The sequence below is a fragment of the Calliphora vicina genome, chromosome 3 (genome assembly GCF_958450345.1).
Source record: "Calliphora vicina chromosome 3, idCalVici1.1, whole genome shotgun sequence".
Lineage (NCBI taxonomy): Eukaryota > Metazoa > Arthropoda > Insecta > Diptera > Calliphoridae > Calliphora > Calliphora vicina.
Window position 1 is genome coordinate 16,943,473 of NC_088782.1, and position 23,461 is coordinate 16,966,933.

Here is a 23,461-nt window from a genome sequence, read left to right on the forward strand (position 1 = left end):
TAACGTAACGTGAAGCCAATTGTCACTTTAGTGTCTCTAAGTAACCTAAAGTGTAGTCAATTTAGACGTTTATTTTGTACCGTTATTTTACCCACCAGAAGTAATCTATTGGAGAGTTGTCGGAGAAAGTTTTGTTGACAAGCAATCGGTAACCATGTAGTCACTATTTGTCGATCTAAATGATAGGTCAAATCACTAGCTCGGGATAGTCTCTTAGAACTGCTGTGTAGTTTCATATTATTTAAGTGTCTTTGGGCTCATTTAGCCTGCCTTCCATTTGTCTATGTAGCGCATTCAAAACTTCGTTTCCAACCTAAATAATTTTCAAATCTAACTTCTATTACACTTAGTATTTCGCAGTAGTAGTAATAGTGGGGCTGCATATTTTTCTTCATCTCCATTTACTGACAAATGTTTTCTGTTTTCAGTTTTTTTTTTGTTTATTTCTTTTAAAAAGTTGTTGTATTTCGTTTGTTTTTAGCATTTATTTGCAATTGATTTCATTTTTATTATTGTTGTAAAGCGATGTCTTAGTCTGCAAACAAAAAAAAAAGCAGCAAAAATAACAGTCTTGGCCAAAACACGTATTAGCATTTATTATTGTCGATAGACCCATGTCTCCGATTCCATAACACGCTGTGTAATAATGATTGGTTGGTTGGTTGTATAGTTATGTATGCTTCTAATGTTGCAAATGCACTGTAGCAGTACATGTTGCATTTATGTTCTTGTCAATTGTTTCAATGTTTGTTAGAAATACGTAGCGAAAAACAAACAAAAAAAATCTTTTTTTTTTTAAGTTTCTTGTCTTGTTTCAACGCTTGTTTTCTGTTTTAATTTTCTTTGTTTTTTTTTATTTTATTTTTTCTTCATTTATTTAGATTTTGTTTTTTTTCGTTATTTTTCATCCATGAATTAGAATTTATAGTGATTTTTTTCCACAATATATATTTGTTTTATTTGATTTTGCAACTAGCAATTGCATTTGTTAGTTATTAAAAGTGTATAAATATAAAAAAAAAAGTTTATAGTTTTTAGCATATTTGCAACAAAATATAGTTTGTTCGTATAAACGACATTTGACAAATTGTTTTTGATGTATTGTATATTTTAATTAAAACAAAAAATAATAAAAATCTCAACCACCAGCAGCAGCAACAGCAGAATACAAATGTACAAATGTACAAGTTTATAAATAACTAAATAAAACAAAAAAAAAATAAAAAATAAAATATTATTTCAAGAGTAACGTGGGAAAATATTGCCAGCATGAGCGGTCAGGTCATGTTTTGCCAAGAATTAAATAAAGTAATTAATATAATTAACAATGTAAGAGGGCTGGGGATTATTAGATTTAAAGACCGCCCAATGGCGATGAATTTGTATAATAATTACTTTTCTGTAACTAAGTTGATAAGTATAGAATGCAATAAAAGAATAGTTATTATATTTCTGCCTCAAGTAAATTTAAATACAAGAAATATTCTTAGTTAATCTGTAGCAGATTAAACTTTGAATAGGAAAGTGAAATTTTGAGTTCTCAAACTTATTTTTAAAGGTAAAAGCTTTCATGAGCAAAAATATTTCTGAGAAGAAAAGCTTTATGCAAAAAACTTCTCCGTAAAGCAGTTTTCAAAAGAGCTTTTTTGAAATTGAGTTTTTACAAAAAGCTTTTGCAATAGGTATTTTTACAAAGGAAAATCCTAAAAACTTTTTTTTACAAATGTGATTTTTTCAAAAAAGAGATTTTTGGAATGTTTTTTACTCAAGAAAACTTTGCACTCTTTAGTTAAAAAGCTTTTTCATTAAAAAAAATTATTTTCAAAAAAAAAACTTTTTTTCTCAAAATTATATTTTAAAAAAACAAGCATTCTGAAAAATTTATTTCGTAAAAAAGCTTTTATAGTTGTCGAAAAAAACATATTCCCAAATTACAAAAAATACATTTGAAAGAAAAAATGTCTTTTCCTTAAATAAAGCTTTTCATACAATTTTTTACGAAAAAATGTCATACAAAATACATTTTCAGAAAAAAAGCTTTTTAGAAAAATGTACACAAATAAGCGTTTTGATATAAAATTCGCAAAAAACAATATTTTTTCCAAACACGGCTTTTATTGAAAACAACAAAAATTATCAACCTCAAAAAAATTGATTTTTGACAAAGAGCTTTTTTGATTTTTTTTACTAAAATGATAGCTTTTCAACCAAAAAAGCTTTTTAGAAGAAAATGTATAAAAAAGCGTTAAGTGTTCTTTTTTCATCAAAAATACGTTTTAAACAAATGTTAAGGAATTTCTTTTCCAGAAAAAAGTCTTTTTTCAAAACCTTCACAAAAAATATTTGATTTTTTTCACAAAGAACCTTTTTCACAAAAATAAAAAAGTCTGTTTAAAACAATGTTCTTGACAAAACATTATTTTTTTACAAAAAATATTTTTTCTCAAAAAAGCTTTTTCAACAGAAAATTATTTTTCTAAAAATAGCACTTTTTCATAATGTTTACAGTTGTTGACTAGTTCCAAAGCTATTAAAAAAAGCTAAAAAAAAATATCTTGTTTAAACTTAATCTACTTTCACAAAATAGCTTTTTTTAAAAATACTTTCAAAAGTTTTCTTCATCAAAAATACGTTTTAAACAAATGTTCCTGCCAAATCATCCTTTTCCATGAAAAAGTTATTCATAAAATTTTTTACGGAACATTTTTGTCATAAAAAAGCTTTTTATAAAAAAAAGTTTTGATATAAAATTCACCAAAAAAATATTTTTCAAAACCTTCTCAAAATATAATTCATTTTTTCACAAAGAAGCTTTTTTTAAAAAAAAAACGTAGTCACCAACTTAGTTTTTGATTTTCAAGTCATATTTCCTAAAACGGACGTTTTAAAACAATATTCTGGACAAAACAGTAAGTTTTTATAAAAAAAGCTTTTTTCTCAGAATTTTTTACGAAACTATTTGTCATAAAAAAACTTTTTATATAAAAAAATTTTGAAAATTCACCAAAAGAAATATTTTTTCAAAACCTCAAAATATATTTGATTTTTTCACAAAGAAGCTTTTTTTTTAAAAAAAAAAAAAACGTTGTCACCAACTTAGTTTTTGATTTTCAAGAAATTTTTCCTAAAAAGGACATTTTAAAACAATATTCTGGACAAAACAGTAAGTTTTTATAAAAAAAGCTTTTTTCTCAAAAAAGCTTTTTGCAACAGAAAAGTATTTTTTCTAAAAATATTAATTTTTCGTTACATTTTTACTGACTAGTATCAAAGCAAACTTTTAATAAAAAAGCTCTTTTTAAAACATAAGACTCCTTTAAAACTATGTCTCCTTTCACATATAATTTTTCTTTACAAAAAAAGCTTTTTTCGCCAAAAAAAAAAGCTTTTCTTTTTTCGGAAATAACTTTTCTTTACAAAAAAGCTTTTGTCAAAAATATGTTCTTAACAGAAAAGTAGTTTTTCTCAGTAAAGCTTTTTTGATCACTGTCTTAAAAAATTTATTCCATCATGAAAAAGTTTTGAACTCTATATTTAGTTCTTACTCGAGATGGCCAACTTTAACTGCCTGTAGCTTAGGCTGTATTCAAATAGTGTTATTATAAGTTTTTTTTTCTGAAAGCTTTTAACTCTTATATAAATTATATTCCCAGGGAATGGGGAATTTTTAAGCCACTTTTTAAACGTTAAAACTAAAATAAATTTCATAAAACTTAATAAATGTAAACTTATTTCAACTCTTAAAAAATAACCAATTATTCTATAGATTTTAAAGCTAAACTGCCAATGCAGTTTTCATCAAATCAATTAACAATTTACACACAATAACTCAAAAGTGTTGTGTGCGCAAAACCTTCAAATTCAATTTAACAATGTGTTATGATTCATGCATTACACCAATTAATGTTGAGTTTTTAACACCTACGCACATGCAGCAACAACAGCTTAAGTAAAAAAAAAAATAGAAAAAAAACTATTGTTAGCTTAGAACTGAACTCGAAAAACTCAATACAAATTTAAAATGTTTTTTAAAGCTTTTTGTATGTTGCTCCTTTGGCTTTAGCCAAAGTAATTTTGTTGCTTAATAACCCTATTTTAATGGGGGCCCACAACAACAATAGCAAAAAAAAACAGAAAAGGGGAGCAAATTCAATATTATTACAGTTATCTTATGATATTAATGTCTAACTGCCGTTTTACTAAATAACTTTTAGCGCTACTGTATGGATGGATGTAGATGTCTAGGCTTAGCAGCAAGCAGGCTTATACATAGGTTGTGGTTGTTTGCTGCAAGTACTTGGATTATTGTTATTATTGTTGCAATTGCAATTATGTGCCTATTAATGGACTAAATAAGGCGAGCACGCTTATAAATGCTAAAATACTGACAACATCAATCGTTTTCATGAACATGATTGTTGAATTCTGTAAAATAGAATTTCCACACTAACGAGCTTGATTTTTCTTACAAACATATTTTTGTTGTTCATATTTTTGCTGCTGCTGCCACTGCCACTTATGAATGCTCCACTTGCAGTTGTAGGTTTATTATACATTTTCAGTTTGCCGTACATACATATAAATGTATGAGAATGAGTATGAGTATGTGTTTTTGGAGGAATATAAGCCTTAATAGAGGAAAAATTTCAGCAAAAAAAAAAAACTGAAAATTTTATCTTTAATATTAAAACGCCTGTTTATTTTAGCTGTTGAATTGTTGTCTGCTTCGTTGAATGCCTGCTTCTATATGGCTTTTAATATTGTTGTATTTAAGAAAAGCCTGTCACACATTATAAGGTTCATTTGTTGCACTGCACTGTACTCTACTGCAAACCAAGATTTTTTTGGTTGAAATTTTTGATACAATATTATTTTGTTATTGTGTTCATTGCCCCGTTTAGTAGACTTATATGAGCATATATAGTTAGAAAAAGTGATTGTGAGTGTAGGCGGCATATTAGCTTCAATCAAAAAATCTGTTGCCAAATTTTGTTTGGAGTTTGAGAGTTTCGCTTGCTGCTTTAGCTTAACTTCTTGTTTGTGGGGATTTAATCAATGCATTACATTGTCTTGTTAAAAGCAATTATGGTGCATTTTTTTTCCATTGTAGCCTATCTGCTCAAAATGTGGCAAAAATATTTCTAAGAGACGTCATTTAAACCTTTTTCGGTTTAAGGTTTTTACTAACGTTTCTTATTGTATATAAAGTTTTCCTTGATCAGAAATAAAAAAATAAAACTTTAATAGAGTTGAGCTCTTGTCTGATATGGCTCATTGATTTGATGGCAGTAGGTTGTGTTGCCAAGTCTGTGTAAAGATTTTTCCTCTTTATAAATTTTGGTTTGATGATTGGCTGTTTATTGTATTTAGTTGGCGGCTAAAAAGTAGATTTTTGACATTTTCCTGGCAGTTGTGATGATTGCTTTGATTTGTTTTGATTTGCATCGTTAACTATTATGACAATAGTAATCAAATCCAATTGCCTTAGACAGACTTAGCTCTGTAACATACATGCACGTAGAGAAAAAATTTAGTTTTGCATGTTTACTGTAACCATTTCAACATTTTTACAAGTTTTTTTAACAATATTATTGTCACAGTAATCATTTATATGATTGTGGTAACCATAATATGGTTAATTTAAGATTCACATGATTGTAGCAATCACAGTGACTATTTATATTATTGTGGTAACCATAATATTGATAATTTAAGATTCACATGATTGTAGCAATCATATATACAATATTATAATCACAGTAACTATTTATATGATTGCGATAACTCTAATATGGTTTATTATTCACATTATTGTATCAATCATATATATGGTTACAGTAAACATGTATATGTTTGTGACAACCATTTTTATGATTAATGACTTACCATATTATGTTGCTATCGGCCTATGGATATCATAATCTGAGAACAACATATTATGATTCATTATAAATATGGTTGTCACAAACATATACTTGTTTACTGTAATCATATATATGATTGATACAATAATGTGAATCGTAAACCATATTAGAGTTATCACAATCATATAAATAGTTACTGTGATTATAATATTGTATATATGATTGCTACAATCATGTGAATCTTAAATTAACCATATTATGGTTACCACAATAATATAAATAGTTACTGTGACTATAAAATTATTAAAAATCTTTTAAAAATATTGAAATGCTTACAGCAAACATGCACAACTATATTTTTTCTCTGTGTGCACACCTCAGCTTTAAAGTATTTTTTTTTATTTTTCTCTTAATAAAGGAAATTAAGGTGATGTCAAAGATTTGATAGCAATTTTTTGTATTGTTTTGTTTGTATAATTTTAGTTGGTGGTAGAGTTTTATTGGAATTTCAATATTATGCAATGTGAATCAAAAATGTTTTTTGTTTGTATATTTGGCAAAAAACAAAAACACTTAGGGAACAATCTTTGTGGTCATTTGCCTGTAAAAAAGTGCAAATTTTGTTGCCAGTTTTTTGTCTAATTAATGTTTAAAATGTTGGTTTCGTGTAATAAAATCAACAAAGAGGAAAGATGTAAATCAACGTTTTTGAGGAAAGGTCTGTCTGTCATTTAATTAAAATTGATTTTATTGCAACAATTTGCTTTTGGCAACAGTATTTAAATTAATGATATGAAAATATACATATGATTTGTCTCGGTTAAGAAAATATAAACATACTCAACAGGTTAACAGAAAAAAAAGGCTTGATCAACCACTATATAGATTTGATGCATACAAAAATGGTCAAATTTCTCAATACTATTGAGAGATTTTTTTTTAAATTTTTAAGTAGAATTATAAATTTTAATAGACGTTTCTACACATAATTAATGATAACTCAAAAAGGGTCCAATATTATACAAAAAACTAAAATTTTGTAAAAATGAGCGAATTCACTTAATTCTGAATAAATTCAAAACTAACCAATTGATTTTTATGAATTATATATCGTTTTGTTTCTATTACATGTGGCTTTGCGATAAAGCAATAAATCTGTACAATTCCTGCCATTTTAAATTTTTCATGATTTTTTTAATACAAAAAAATTAGCTATTTTCATGTAAAAAATATATTTTTTGCTTCAATTTGTTATTATAACTCCGAAACTACTGAACCGATTGAAACACAATGTATGTGTGAAAATTTGTACATAGCATGAGGAAAATGTTTTCAAAATTCGGTCAATCGAAAGAAGAACACTAACTTCTCAATTTGATGTATATCAATAAAAAAACTAAAATTTTGTGAAAATGAGTGAATTCACTTAATTGTGAATAAATTCGAAAAAAATTCATCGATTTTTATGATCAATATCTCATTTTATTCCTATTATTCCTATGTGGCCTTGTTCAAAAGTAATAAATCTGAAAAATTTCTTGCAAAAAAATTAGCTATTTTCATGTAAAAAATATATTTTTTGCTTCAATATGTTATTATCACTCCGAAATTACTGAGGAGATTGAAATACTTTATATGTGTAAAAATTTGTATATAACATGGAGAAAATGTTTTCAAAATTTAGTCAATCGAAAGAAGAACACTAACTACTCAATTGTATGTATATCAAAAAAAAAGTAAAATTTTGTGAAAATGAGCGAATTCACTTAATTGTGAATAAATTCGAAAAGAATCCATCGATTTTTGTGGTGATATCTCATTGTGTTTTTATTACATATGGCTTTGCGATAAAGTAATAAACCTGAACAATTTCTACCGTTTTCGATTTTTTATGATTTTTTAAAAACAACAAAATTACTTATTTTCACATAAAAAATATATTTTTTGCTTCAATTTATTGTTATAACTCTGAAACTACTGAGCCGATTGAAACTCGTATATATATGAAAATTTGTACATAGCATGGGGAAAATATTTTCAAAATTTAATCAATCGAAAAAAGACCATTAACTACTCAATTTTATGTATATCAAACAAAAAACCAAAATTTTATGAAAACGAGTAAATTCACTTCATTGTGAATAAATTCGAAAATAATCAATTGATATTTATGATCGATATCGGCTTTGCGATAAAGCAATAAATCGATACAATTTTTTCCGTTTGCGATTTTTCATGATTTTCTTAAAAAAAAATTTCAGAAATCAAAAATTTAAAACATTTTACTTAGTCTGGCTTTAAAAAATTCGTTATAAATTAAATTCCTAAGTGGGGATTTTTAGTTTCCAAAATGGGAATTCTTAAAATTTCAAAATGTTTTTAATTTTTTTCAAATTTAAAAAATAGCAGTATTTTGACATAAAAAATTACACATTAATTTGAATTCCTAAAGTGGGGATTTTCAATAACCAAAATGGGAATTCCATAAATTTGATAATATTAAATAAAATTCAGAATAAAATCGAATGACAATATTTATTTGCCTAAATATAAAGTTAACATGTTTAATTAAATGCCAAAATTCATGATTTATAATATTTAATATTCCTGGGGAAACTCAAAATATAAATTGGGGGATTTTCAATACCCAAATTGGGAATTCTTAAAACTGGAAAAAATTTACTTAATCAATAAATTTAAAACATTTTAGTTTAAAATTGAAAAATGTTTATTAAATTTTTAAATTTAATAAATAGCATTAATTTTGGCATATAAAATCACATTTTAAATTGAAATCCTAAAGTGGGGATTTTTAATATTCAAAATGGGAATATCTAAAATTTGAAAATACATTGAATAAAGATGAAAAGATGAAAAAACTGAGTATAATGAATTTAAAAACTTCATTCTAAAGTAAATTTGTAAAGTGGGGATTTTTAATGCCCAAAATAGGAATTCTTAAAATTGAAAAATTTTTACTAAATGTTTTAAGTTTAATAAATAGCATTAATTGTGGCATAAAAATTACATTTTAAATTGAATTCCTAAAGTGGGAACAAAGTGGGAATTTCTAAAATTTGAAAATACATTGAATAAACTGAGCATAAGATCGCATGTCATAGTTATTCGGATAAATATTTTCAAAATATATTTTTTGTTTCAATTTGTTATTATAACTCCGAAACTACTATTTTCATTATAAAAAAACTTATACATTTTATTTTAATTTTTCTAATTCCAGGCGAAAAACCCTACACCTGTCAGTGGCCTGAATGTGAATGGCGATTTGCACGTTCCGATGAGTTAACGCGTCATTATCGCAAACACACAGGAGCGAAACCCTTCAAGTGTATTGTGTGCGAAAGAAGTTTTGCACGAAGTGATCATTTAGCTTTGCACATGAAAAGGCATTTACCGAAAAATAAATAGAAAAAATAACAACCAACAAGCTAAAATTTCAAAAAAATAACGAAAAATCAAATAAAAAAAACATAAAAAAAAAATTACAAAACACACTAATGATGTTCATTATTATCAAACAATCCAAAGGACTTTAGTTATGTTAGTTTTTAAATAAAATAAAGAAATTAGCAATACATAAGAAAGAAATAAAGAAAAAACCACAAAAAATTTAAGCAAAAAAACCTAAAACTAATAATTTGTTTTGTTTTTATTTTTTTGTTACAAAAATATTTGCCATAATTATTTCTAACTACATATTAAATAAATTTTAAATTTGTTTTCTTTTTTTATTTAATTTTTTTGTTGTGTATATTTTAAAAAAAAAGTAATTTATTTTCAAACCCCAAAAAATCTAAATTCTTTAAAGAAATTTCGATTTACCCTAACTTAGCCCTATTATTATTATTATTTTAAACTATTAACTACTATTATTTGTATAATTTTTCTTGTGTATACGTTTCCTTTAAGTAAACAATTTAAAAATAAATAAATTAACCCTAATAGTTTGTAAAGTATTTAAATTCCTTAAACCTTTAAAATAATGAAAAGTAAACAAGTGTCTTAAAAAAATATTTAAAAACTATAAAAGAAAATCGTGTCTTATTGTAAAACTAGTTTGTATGTATTAAAATAATTGTAATTTATATAAATGTTTACAAATAATATTTAATTACTGGAATTGAATTGATAATAATTCAATTTTTATTTAAATTAAATTATAATTAAAAAACATCCTTTAATGTATTTGTCAAGTAAGAAAGAGAGAAAAAAACTTGAATGACAAAGGACAGTTAATTTAAATGGAAAAAAATAAACCACCAAAGTGCTGGCACAAAAATTTAATAAAATTTAAACAAAAAAATAATACAAAATGTGTTTTATTTCTATCTAAGGTGTTTTTGTTCAATCAAAATAATAACCATAGAGAAACATAGAGCGGAAACTAGAAAAAAACTCAAACAAAAAAATTACTCAAAATAATCACACATACGAGTGTTGTTTTTCTTTTCACATATTTTTTTCTACTAATACATTCTCACCACTTAGGTTTCTGACAACTGAGTTAGGTCTTTGACAGGAGAGTTTCCGCTCTATGTCTATTCTCTATGATAAAAACATTTATGGAATTTATACTCAAAGGATCTCATTAATAAACAAATATTTTGTTTATAAAACAAATTTTTATGTATAGAGCTTTAATAAACTAAGAATATCATTATAAATAAGAGTTTTAGAGTATAAATTCCATGAAATTTTATTGATTATTGGCTGTATAACTTAAGAATGCGGAATTATTTCAGCAGCTCTTAATAGATAGGACCATTTTGGTCCCACCAAATACAGAGCATTATCTTAGCGCCATGTATATTTGACTTTGCATCCATTTTCGACATGGAAAATTGGATTTCAAGATCTCTCGATTTCAATACTTTAGCACCCAATTTCCCTGCTTTTTGATGAATGCTGAATATAATATGTTGTGTTTAATTTAGAGTTATCAAGTTAATCAACTAACGGGTTGCAATTTGGAACACGAGTGTGAAGATGTAGATAAATCCAAACCAAATCTATCTGTGATCAGTGATCGCTAATATCAAACAATTAATTATTAGTATAAAAAATCCAATCGTTAATACTTTTATGTATTAAAAGAAAAATAGACCCAATCTGTGATCACCCATATTTGATAGCAAAAATCGATTTTTAGTAAAAAAAAAATCATAAACATTTTAAGCCGTTAACAATAGGCTAGGTTGGTTAATAGGGTATTCATTAATCGGGTTTCTGGTTTAATCGGTTAATCGGGGTTTTGGTTTAATCGGTTAATAATCGGTTAATTTTAAATTATTCGATTAACCGAATAATTTCTATTTTAATTTTAAACTGAAAAACAAACAAAACATAACAATTCAACAATCCTTTTTATATACAAATGTGAGTTATTTTTTAGGATTTTAGTGAGATCTTCTGAAAAAATCTTTAAACAAAAGAAAATAATTTAAATGTTTTCCTTTTAAATGAGTTTTTTCTTTAGTTTTAATAAAAGTTGACTTGGAAAAAACTCTATCACTGATTGTCGATGTTGGAGAAATCAGAAGTAAGACATGATAAAGAATATCCAATTTCTCAGTTCTTTTTTTAGTTTTTTTTAATTTGTTTTAGATTTTAAATACTCTTAATAGTTTCTTTAAGTTCTGATAAAGACTCATTTCTGTAATGTCATCCGACTCATTTGGACAAAGTTATTCATAGAACATTCTAGAAAAAAGGTCATTTCCAAATTTCTTAGTTTTAGTTTTGGAGCTATACTTCAAAAAACTATTGTTAGAAGGGAATGTTCATGAGTTAAGACATAAAATTTGAGTGTTTAAAACTATATTTCTATATAAAGTGGAAAAATAGAAATTTCGGTTAATCGGTTAATCGACACAAATTAATCGGTTTATTTGTTATTTGAAAATCGGCAATTTCAAATTATTCGAACAGTTAACCGACAAAAATTAATCGGTTAACCGATTAACGGTTAATCGATTGAATACCCTATTGGTTACTGAACTTTGGAAAATTAAATAAATAAAATCATAACTTTGTAAATACTGTGATTTTAGAGAAAATAAGCTCAATCTGTGATCACTCATATTTTATAACAAAAATCGATTTTAATATAAAAAAAAAATAAAATCAATTAAATCGTTCATAGCTTTGTAAACACTGCGATTTTAGGGAAAATAAACACAATCTGTGATCAGCCATATTTTATATCAAAAATCAATTTTTATTTTAAAAAAATCAAATATCTTAAATCCTCAATAAATTTGTTAAAAGGAAAATACTCTCAATCTCTGATCACTCATATGCTTTGCCAAAAATCAAAATCTCAAATATTTTAGTTCTTTAATAACTTCGTAAATACTGCGATTTTAGAGAAAATAAGCTCAATCTGTGTTCGCTTATAGCACTTAAATACCAAATATCAAGTTTCAGTATAAAAACTAAAATATCTTGAGACAAAACCGTGTTAACAGTTTCATACTTTTTTAAAATATCAATACAGATTTGAATCGTTTGAGACAACAATTTGACCGGGTTTCAAGAGTTAAAATGGGAAACTGATACTTTTGTATACCCTTTACCATGACTAGATAGGGTTAATATAAGTTTATCATTCCATTTGTAGTTTCTACATATTTCTTTTGCGATCCCACAAACTATATATATTCTGGATCGATATAGCCATGTTCGTCTGTCCGGTTGTATGTTATAATCAACATTCCGTAGCCCCCAAGTAACTTACATATGTATAAGGAAAAAAACGACAACCTAGATCTTTAAGTCGACCCTTCAGTGTGTTAAAATCGGGGAAAATATTTTTTAATCCAATTTTTTATCATCAAAAAAAAAAAAAATAATTACCATTTAATTTAAGCCAATTTAAATGATATACACCTAATTAAATATTATAGTAATTATTTAAGATTCTAAGAGAAATAGAACTAGATTTGTTCCATAAAATTATTACAACAGCTTGTTATTACAATATTTTAACCCATATATTTTAATTGCCAAGCGAAATAGGGCACTTTGGGTCCAAATTACCCTCAACTTTTAAAATCACGAAAAACATAGCCATTTTTACCCCAAGTGCTCTTAAACGACAATTTTTGCACTGTTGTTGTAAATGCTAGGCCCCAATGTATATTTTCCTCAAGTTTCATTAAAATCGGCCCAAAAATATATAACATTTCGCATCTTTTCATTAGAAATTCAAAATGTTGAAAAATTTTACCTTTGACCTTCACGATTTAAAGGTTAGCGTTTTCCAATTTTAGTAAACCTTTCAGATCATATTTAAAATTACCAGGACTATAATATTGTGAATAGGTTTTACTTAAAATTTATAACAGTAAGGAAATTGGGCTCATTCGCCAAAATGTAGACAAAAAATTAGTTTTTCTTGAAAATCGCAAAATTTAAATCGCAGGTACGGAAAAACTGTAAGAGGTATTGACATATATTTTTATATTTTTATTCCCTATTATGATCTCAATTAATTCCAATGTGATGATCAAAAAATTCTGAAGTTTGTTTAGCAAAATTTTTAAAAAATTGAAAATGGAGATTCGAAACAGCCGTTAAAAAAATATTTTTTTTTGGCCATACCTGCGAATAGGTTAACGGTACCCTATGAAGACAAAAACTCATACACAAGTAAATACGGATATATTTTAAATAAAAATTAGCTTTTATTTTAATTTTTCTCGAAATATGTTAATTTTTTTCCTAAAATTTCTTGTTCAAGTGGCCTAAGACAAGTTAATGGTCTGTCGAATTTGTAATAACTAACATTTTTAACCAAATTTTGTCATTTATATCTCCTTACAATGATAAATACGTACACATTTCGATTCTTTTGCATTTAATTGCAAAAGTATTTATTTAGTAGCAAAATTTTTACAAAAACTGAAAATTTTTTATTTTTTTCCGAATTTTGGTGATAATACAGTTTTTGGGTCATTTTGACCCAAAGGAGATAAAGGGTTAATTTACAAATTTTTTTAATGTAATGTTCATTAATATAAATAAATCTATATTTTTAGAAAACAATGCAGAAAGTTAACGAGTTTCCACTATTTATTCCATATAAATTGTAAAATTTTGCATATATCTGAACTTTGACCTCGATCCTCGTCCAGAAATCGTTGTTCGATAGGCTCAAATTTTCAGCACTTAACTTTTAGGCCTAATGTTACAATATTCCACCCGGCTCTCTTCAAAATTTTAACAACAATTTTTTTTCAATACAACTGATTGTCACTCTAATACTTATATTAGATTATATGTCAGCCATTATCAAACTACTTCTAAGTAATGCAGACGGTATGAAGTACCTATTGAAAAGTAAGTTGTTCTGTAATTGCAAATCAAGGCGAAATATACTTTAACCCAAGTACGCCGAACGTCCCACATGTAGTACATATAATTCTTGATAACAGGATACGTCACGTTTATGAAAGTACCGTTTTTTTTGTTTACATACTTAGAACTAATCAATACCTCATGTGTGATGCATTAATTTTTGCTACTATTTTTGAGTTATTGAATTTTTAATTTGTGATATTTTCATAATGCTCATATTCAGGCATTATGGAAATATCACGGTAAGTACAATATTGTACATTTACAAGTGAATAAATATCTACTATATTTTATTGGAATTTATAGTTATGGAGATTAGATTGATTGTTATATGCGTGAACGTTTCATTATTGTGTTTATACCCTACACCACCATAGTGGGGAGGGTATAATGCGTTTGTGCAGATGCTTGTAACGCCCAAAAATATTAGCCTAACACCCACCTTAAAGTATACCGATCGACTTAGAATCACTTTCTGAGTCGATTAAACGATGTCCGTCCGTCCGTCTGGTCGGCTGGCTGTCCATGTAAACCTTGTGCGCAGAGTACAGGTCGCAATTTTGAAGATATTTCGATGAATTTTCGGCTCAAGGACCAAGTCTATTGAAACTGGCTGGAATCGGTCCATTATTTCACGTAGACCCCATACAAAAATCCTCCCAAAATTGGACTTTATCGGTCATAAATGTTAAATTTATATATGTATCTCCACAAATTCCGCTCCAAATAAGTTTTATATACACAAAATTCATGTCACCAAATTTTGTTACGATCGATCCATAATTAGTCATAGCTCCCATATAGACCCGCTTCCGGTTTATGCACTTTAACGTGCATAAATCGCTTAAAAATGTTGGTATACTCACAAAATTCAACATAGTAAACTTTCATGTAGACATAAATCACACGACCTAATTTCATGGTGATCGGTCCATAATTGGACATAGCCCCCATATAATGCCCACTTCCGAAAATCAATTATAAATTATTGAAATTTTAAAAGAAAAATGTTTTTGCTCTTTTACTTAGTGTAGGGTATTATATGGTCGGGCTTGACCGACCACACTTTCTTACTTGTTTAGTTTTGTTGTTGTGACCAAAAAGTCCTATATATAGGACGGCTTCAAAAACTACTTTTTTCAATCAATTTTTAAAAACCTATAGTTGCACTGTTTTTTATTTCTCAAAATTTCTTTAAAATAACACAGTACAACATTTTTCAGTTCATTGCTTTGGGACTCAATTCTGATAATTGCACGTGAAAGTAGCTCCAAAAATAAGAACTTCTGCATCATTAGTTTTGTCAAGTTGGCTGCCGTATTAATTTAATGGCCATACGATTTTTTTTCCTCAAGGTGGATTTTTATCACTTTTTCTATATTTTAGCACGGTTATATCTCGTATACCGTACGGAATATCTCTTTTGTGGCTGAAGCAAAGTTGTAGATATTGAATAGTAGAAAAAAAGTACGGAACATACCTACCCGAAAAAGGTGCATCCAGTGCCTTAAAAATCGCAAAAATGCCCATTTTTTTAAATTTTTTACCAATTTTTCACCTTTTTTGCTCAATAACTGGATTACAAATCCAATTATGGACTGATCACCATGAAATTAGGTCGTGTGATTTGTGTCTATATAAAAGTTATTTATCATGAATTTTGTATGTATACCATAATTTTTTACAGATTTATGCACTTTAAAATGATTTTCGGAAGCGTGTCTTATATGTGAGCTATGACTAATTATGGACCGATCATAAACAAATTCGGTACATATAATTTGTTCGGCCCAAGAACGAAGACTGTTGAAATTGGTTGAAATCGGTTCATTATTTCACCTAGCCCCCATACAAATGTCCTCCCGAAATTGGACTTTATCGGTCATAAATGTTTAATTTATATATGTATCTACACAAATTTCGCTCAAAATAAGTTTTATATATATAAAATTCATGTCAAAAAATTTTATTATGATCGGTCCATAATTATTCGTAGCTCCCATATAAGACCCGCTTCCGAAAATCACTTTAAAGTGAATAAATCTGTTAAAAATGATGGTATATATACAAAATTCATGATTAATAACTTTCATATAGTCACAAATCACACGACCTAATTTCATGGTGATCAGTCCATAATTGGATTTGTAATCCAGTTATTGAGCAAAAAAGGTGAAAAATTGTTTAAAAAATTAAAAAATGGGCATTTTGGCGATTTTTATGGCACTGGATGCATCTTTTTCGAGTAGGTATGTTCCGTACTTTTTTTCTACTATTCAATATCTACAACTTTGCTTCAGCCACAAAAGAGATATTCCGTACGGTATACGAGATATAACCGTGATAAAATATAGAAAAAGTGATAAAAATCCACCTTGAGGAAAAAAAATTCGTATGGCCAAAAAAATTAATACGGCAGCCAACTTGACAAAACTAATGATGCAGAAGTTCTTATTTTTGGGGCTACTTTCACGTGCAATTGTCAGAATTGAGTCCCAAAATCATGTGTTGTACTGTGTAATATAAAAATACTTTAAAAATTATCAAGCTCAAGCAATGGGTATATGTGGACTAAAAAATATGCCACAAATGTGCTGTAAAAACTAATGGTAAATGCTAAAATAAGTTGTAAAGTGCAAGAATATGGACTACAGGAAAATAATGCTTCTGCATGAGTTCCCTGCTTAAAACAAGATGATAAAATTTACCTGAAAATACAAATAAAATTAAATGTTTAATATTTTGAATTTATTATTATAATTTTAAAGAAATTGCATTAAATTAATAATATTACATTATTATTATTAGTTACCTGAAATAGTGATGCATAAATGAGGGTACTACCGGTCCTTCTGCCTTGGTAAAAACAACAAAAACACTATTCTCTTTTCTAACTGATGCTCATTAATGAAAAAGCAACAATAGCAAATTTAAGCATCATTGATATTATGATAATAAAAACAAAAACAATTGCACAATAATAAAGAAAATCATGCACAAACACAATTAGGATAATTAGAAAACAACTATTTTTTTTATTAAAAAGAAAAATATAATTTATTTTTTTAAATATAAACAAATTGCTTTTATTTAAACAATATTTCACAATAATTTGTTCACACTCTATAAATAAAGTAATTTTTTAAAGATTCGATTGTTTGAAATTTCTGTAAAATAAATGTTCATTGTTTTTTACATATATTAAAACTAATGCTTTTTACATTAAAATTTTCAAAATACACAATTAATACATTTTTAATAATATCACTTTTGTAAGCAAATTTATTCAGGCACTTTTGCTTTCACTTAAAAAAAAAACAACCAAATTATATAAAGTTAGCGACATTACTAAATAGCACCAAAAAATATGCCGTTGTTGATGAAAGACTTGTTTGGGGAGAGTAATAATAAGAATAGAACATGAAAGGAAAATAATATAATAGAATTCGACAGAGAATAGGACTAGAAACGAAGACAATAGTAAAAAACCCTAAGTTATGAGAGTGTTTTAGTAAAAAATCTTCGTATTTGTGTACGAATTAATTGCTTTGTTTGTAAAAAATCACTGTTGTCCTCGCTGCTTGTTCTCATTCTCATTTAATAAACATAATTACTCCTTTGTTGTTATTGTAATTGATGAAATTATTACAAACACTTGTTAAACATGTAGGAGAATCATTTTTTTGTCACTCATTTACTCTCTCCCCTTTTGTAGGGAATAATGGGACAATTGTTTTTGTTTTGTTGTAACCTTCGTAAATAATGCAATGTTGTTGTTATTGCTAGAATTTTGTTTTCTTTTTGTTTTGAGGTCATTTAAATTGGAGTTTATTTAGCAGGTTTATCAGATTTTCCCATTGTCTGCATTTTATTAAGTTTTTAATCGAATTAAAAGTGTTTCAATGGTTTTTTTTTATGAATTTTATTTGAGCCTGAATCAATAATGCAAATAATTAAATTGTTGGGAATGAATTAAAGGAATGAATGGGTAACATTTTTTAATTCAGAATTAAGTTAATTAAGCTCAAATTGAAGCTCAAATTCAATTTCTTATAAAACTAATTTTCTATTGAAATTTTTGTTTTAAAAACCTTTTATAAATTAATTATGAATATGGAGGTTAATGTTTAAATAAAAAGCCCCTTGCAAAATGAAAATAACATGCAAAAAATCACAAATATTTAATTTTTATTCAACAATAGCGTTTTTAAATTTATTTTTAAATAATTTATTTATATGTGCTCCCATGTCCATTTTGTTTGCTTTCGATTTACGAAATAAATTCTAAGAAATTTATGTATTTTATTATCAAATGTATGAAAATAGTATGAACGAGTGAATGAATGGTATATGTGTTGCAAGTATTTCGTGTAAACAACATTAAAATGACTCGAAATTTATCAAATTGAGAAAAAGTAACAAACAAAAAAATAAAATAAACCACAAGAAACCAAAGTCAGTGACTAATTTGCCATTTGCACTAATAAACATTGGCCCGACGACGACCATAATCTTTTGTTTTGTGCCATTAAACAAAATGTAGCGTATCGAGCGAAATATTTTAAAACGAAATAAAAAAATAAACAGAAATATGTTTATTTTGTTACTTTTATAAATTAATAAAATTTAATGCAATTTATTATTTTGCACAATCGTATAACGCCATCGTTAGAGTGTGTGTTCAGCTTTTACCACCACCATTAGAAAAACAATCAAACAAACATAAAGCCAGCGGAAAAAAGATGTAGAAAAGAGGCCTTCCTAAAGGCCTTATTTTGCAGACACAAGGGCAACCAAATTAATTAAATTTTACACACCGAGGCCTTCTGATATAGCGCTCATAAAAGCCCTTCTCAAGAAGACATTCCAGAAGGTCTTCCCTTGAAGTCAAAAAATTGACTTTAAAGTATCTACAATGTTGATAACACGCTGTTATTAATATTGTTTGTGGGTATGTCAGCATTAACTGTTAAAGCTTACATTAACAATAAAGCTGTTAAAAGCCCTAGAAATAGAACATTCTAGTTTTGTCCATTATATAGATAATTCATGAAACTGCTGGAATATGGCACTGTGTATAGTATATAAATAGTAACTGAAGTTTGCAGTCAGTCGGTCAGTTTATCATAGGTGCTGTTAGAATTAACATCAACTGCATTACCAGTGTATTCTTGTACATTATAAATTGTGTATTAAAATAAAGTGACTATTTAAATTGTTGTGTAAATTTGAATAAAGAATTATTACAATTTTAAACTACTAAACTGCTCGTATTTGCAATCCAAATAATTAAAGGAAATGAACCATCGTTATTTAAAGGTAAAAGCGTATCAATATAAAAAACTTCACAACATCAAATGTTATAAAAGACTAAATTGTTTAGAAGATCTTGTAACTTTTTCTGTTGTCATGTAAAGATTTATAATAATCTTAAACCAAGCATGTTTGAATTTTAAATAAATTTGTGTTACAACCGATTTTGCAATGCAATTTTGAATGTGTATGAAGGTTTTTAGAAATAGAAGCAAAGCCCTTCTAGAACATCTTCTAAGAACAGATCTTATAGAATGTGTAAACATGTCTTTTAGAAGGCCTTCAAGCTGAAGCCCTAGTAATTTTAGCCGCAGGAAATTTATTTTATTTTTGTTTTTTTTTTTTTTTAATTTTTCGTATATTTGTAGTTGTTTTATTTAGTCAAAGATAAATTGACATTTGTGCAATGTCCGTGATTAGCTTTAGATCAATGTACGTCATGTTAATTGTCGCCATAAATTAATTATTTTACATTAGTGGACATTAAAGTTATTGGGGTTGTACGAATACTTATGTTTATTTATTTATTTGTTGGTTTTGCTTGTGGTCTATTATTTGTTTCTAAAGTTTAAAAATATTAAAACAATATTTAGCCAGTACACAGATTGTTATACCGCACGTTTTAGGGATAAGGTTGGTTTAGCAATAGCTCTGAAAAAATATATAGGGTCTTATAGTAAAGGCTACCTATCTAAAGTGTATGTGAGGTACAACCGAACATTTTTATTCGTTTGAAAGGCCTTTCGATGCCATTATGTATGAAATCGAATTTCGTTTAAATGTCCGCCGCGGCGTCAATGGGCTGCGCCCAACCGAAAAATCCCATTTTCCATGACAGTGACCCATAAATATTACTGTATTTGGACCGATGACACCGCCACACAGTGCTTTGTTTTCACACCAAACAGACGCTCTTGGATCTCAGGTGGACTGGTATCGTCTCAAATTCAACAATTTTATTTGCTGACGTACCCATTCAACCAGAAATGGGCTTCATTGCGGAAGATGATTTTTTGATGAAAATCGAATAGAACAGAACAATTTTATTATTTGAACGTGTTGTTGAACGCTAAATCCCTACATGGTGATTTGGCAAAACCATAGATGGGGGTAGTGTACTAATTTTGCAGTTTGCACTAATACTTAGTGATAGTGCAAAATTAGTGCAATCATTTTGTTCATATTTAGTGCTGAGTTGAAAATTAGCAGCCTCACTAAACATTAGTGATTGTAAGTTAAAAAATTTTGCACTCAAAATTAAATTAGTTGATTTAAAAAAATGCAATCATTAGTTTATTGCAACTTTTTTGTATGCACTAATTTGAGTGCAACTTCAAATTGTGCACTAAATTGTTAAGTTCAAAATGGTTTAAGTTTATTCCTGTACACTAATTTAAAACTTAAGACTAATATTTCATTAAAAATAACAAAAAATATTTAAAATTTTTATTTTTCGAATTTGGATTCAACAATTTCATGACTACTCATTTTTGAAAATTTAGTGATAGTATATTTAATGCAGCCTTTTTTGATTGCAGGTTAAAATTTTGCACTAATTAATTGTAGTAGATTTTTGCACTAAATCTTCGTTTAGTGATAGTTAAAAAATTATCACTATCACTATTTTTTTTAGTGCTAGTTAGGAAATAAGCATTATCACTAAAGCTGATAAAAAATAGTGCAAACTAAATTTGCAGTTTTAGTGAGTGATAGTGCAATGCTGATTTCAGTCAACATTTAGTGCACTACCCCCAACTATGGACAAAACAAACTGAAGAAATGACAGCCAATTCAACATATGTTGCTTCAACAATATAGCCGTTATCCACTGACAAAGTTGTTTTAGGTCCTAAAATGTGAAATTGTTGTGGAATAAAATGCGGCAAGTTTTGCTTTACTTCTTTAATTTGAAAAAAAGCCGGTGCTCACCAAAGCTTATGGTGAATGCGTTCCAGCGGTTCCGGTGTGGTGATTTTGACACGGAAGATAAAGATCGCCTAGCCCAGCCCAGCCCAAAAAGTTTGAAGTTCAAGAATTTAAGGCTTAATGACTTAATAGCAGACCTTTTGAATCCCCCAATTATATAAATTTCAATTGTTTTTTTTTTAAATAATTGTTGGAGCAGTGAATAAGCAGCTAGACTTTCAAACACATAAAACAATCGAGCATGCCGGTTCGATTCCCACACAAGAAAATTTTTTTTCCTGTTTTGTTAGAATGTAAGTACATTTGTAAACGAGATGCATGCATTTTTTCAAATCGCTAACAAAAGTAACTAGTTTTTCAGTCAAATAATAAGTAGTTATCACTCAGCATCAATATAACTTGCTGTCTTACTAGACAATTCGAGTTTTTGCTGGGATGTTATGTACTTGCTTTCTCTGTTGTAATCTGACCAGAGTTTTTGTTACTCTTTTTATACCATTTATAAGTTTTTCGTTCCGTTTTTAATTTCTATATTTTTCATTTGCGACCCCACAAATTATATATATTCTGGATCGTTATAGATAGCGGAGTCAATATAGTTATGTTCGTCTTTCCGTTTGTATGTTGAAATCAACTTTCCGTAGCCTCAAAATAACCTACAAGCATACACCAATATATCGAGAATTCTCCTACTATTTAAAATCGACAAAATCGGCCCAAAAATGACTGAGAGATAAGGAAAAAGCCGGGACAACCCTATTTGTGATCTACATATATTTGGATTACTAAGTCAGTAATATAGACAATATGGATATCCAATAATAGATATTTCAAAATCCATTGCAACGATGTATATAAGGCTATAGTAATGGGTCAAAATTGGGAAAAATATTTTTTAACCCAAATTTTTATTCACCAAAAAAATTTAAAAAAAATATTCGGAAATTTTTTTTTTAAATTTGAAAAAAAAACAATTGTGAAAAAAAAATTTTTAATTTTGTTTACTTAAAAACTTTTTAAATTTGTATTTAAAGTATAATTTGGAGAAGGGTACAGATACAGTGCACTCGCGATAATATGAACACTAGAGTGTCCCTTAGAATTACATTTTTGGAAATGTTGAGACGGTACCCCCTGAAAACTTGTATAATGACATAAAATACCACAAAAAAAAATTTAAGCTTGTTCTAAGAAGGGCAACCCGTGCCGTTAAAAGAATCGAAATGTGTACGTAATTGTCGTTCTAATTGGTTAAAAAATGTTAAAGTTATTAAAAAATCGCCAATCCTAGAACAGAAATGTTGGAACAAAATTAACATATTTTAAGAAATATTAAAATAAATTTTATATTTACTTAGAATATATCCATATTTACTTACATATGAGTGTTTGTCTTCGTAGGATACCACTAACCTATTCCCAGGTATGACCAAAAAAAATAATTTTTTTAACGGCAGTTTCAAAACTCCAATTTCAAATTTTTAAAAATTTTGTTAAACAAATTTCAGAATTTTTTGATCATCACATGGGGATTTATGGACAACATAGTAGGGAATAAAAATATGACAATACCTCCGCGATTTAAATTTTGAGATTTTCGAGAAAAACTATTTTTTTGGCCATATTTTGGCGAATGAGCCGAATTTCTTTACTGTTATGATTTTTAAGCAAAAGCTATTCAGAATATTATATTCCCGGTAACTTTAAATATAATCTGAAAGTTTTACTAAAATCGGAAAACGTTAACCCTTAAATCGTGAAGGTCAAAGGTAAAATTTTTCAATATTTGGAATTTCTCATGGAAAAATAGCGAAATGTTATATATTTTTGGGCCGATTTTGATGAAACTTAAGAAAAATATAACATGATGTCTAGTACTTATAATTAAATTTAACCCTTAATAGCACTTGGGGTTAAAAAGACACTTAACTTTTAAAATCACGAAAAACACATTCAATATGAATGGTGATAACTTTAAT

At 27.4% G+C, this 23,461-nt stretch overlaps 1 protein-coding gene across 1 annotated transcript in view; it reads left to right on the forward strand.

Moving 5' to 3' along the window:
* Positions 1-9,366, forward strand: part of dar1 (dendritic arbor reduction 1) — a 129,738-nt gene extending 120,372 nt beyond the window's left edge. Inside the window, exon 6 of the mRNA XM_065506487.1 lies at positions 9,106-9,366. Within this exon, the coding sequence (XP_065362559.1) occupies positions 9,106-9,293 (188 nt within the window). The 3' untranslated portion in view covers positions 9,294-9,366. The remainder of the gene's footprint in view (positions 1-9,105) is intronic.
* Positions 9,367-23,461: the final 14,095 nt, after the last annotated feature.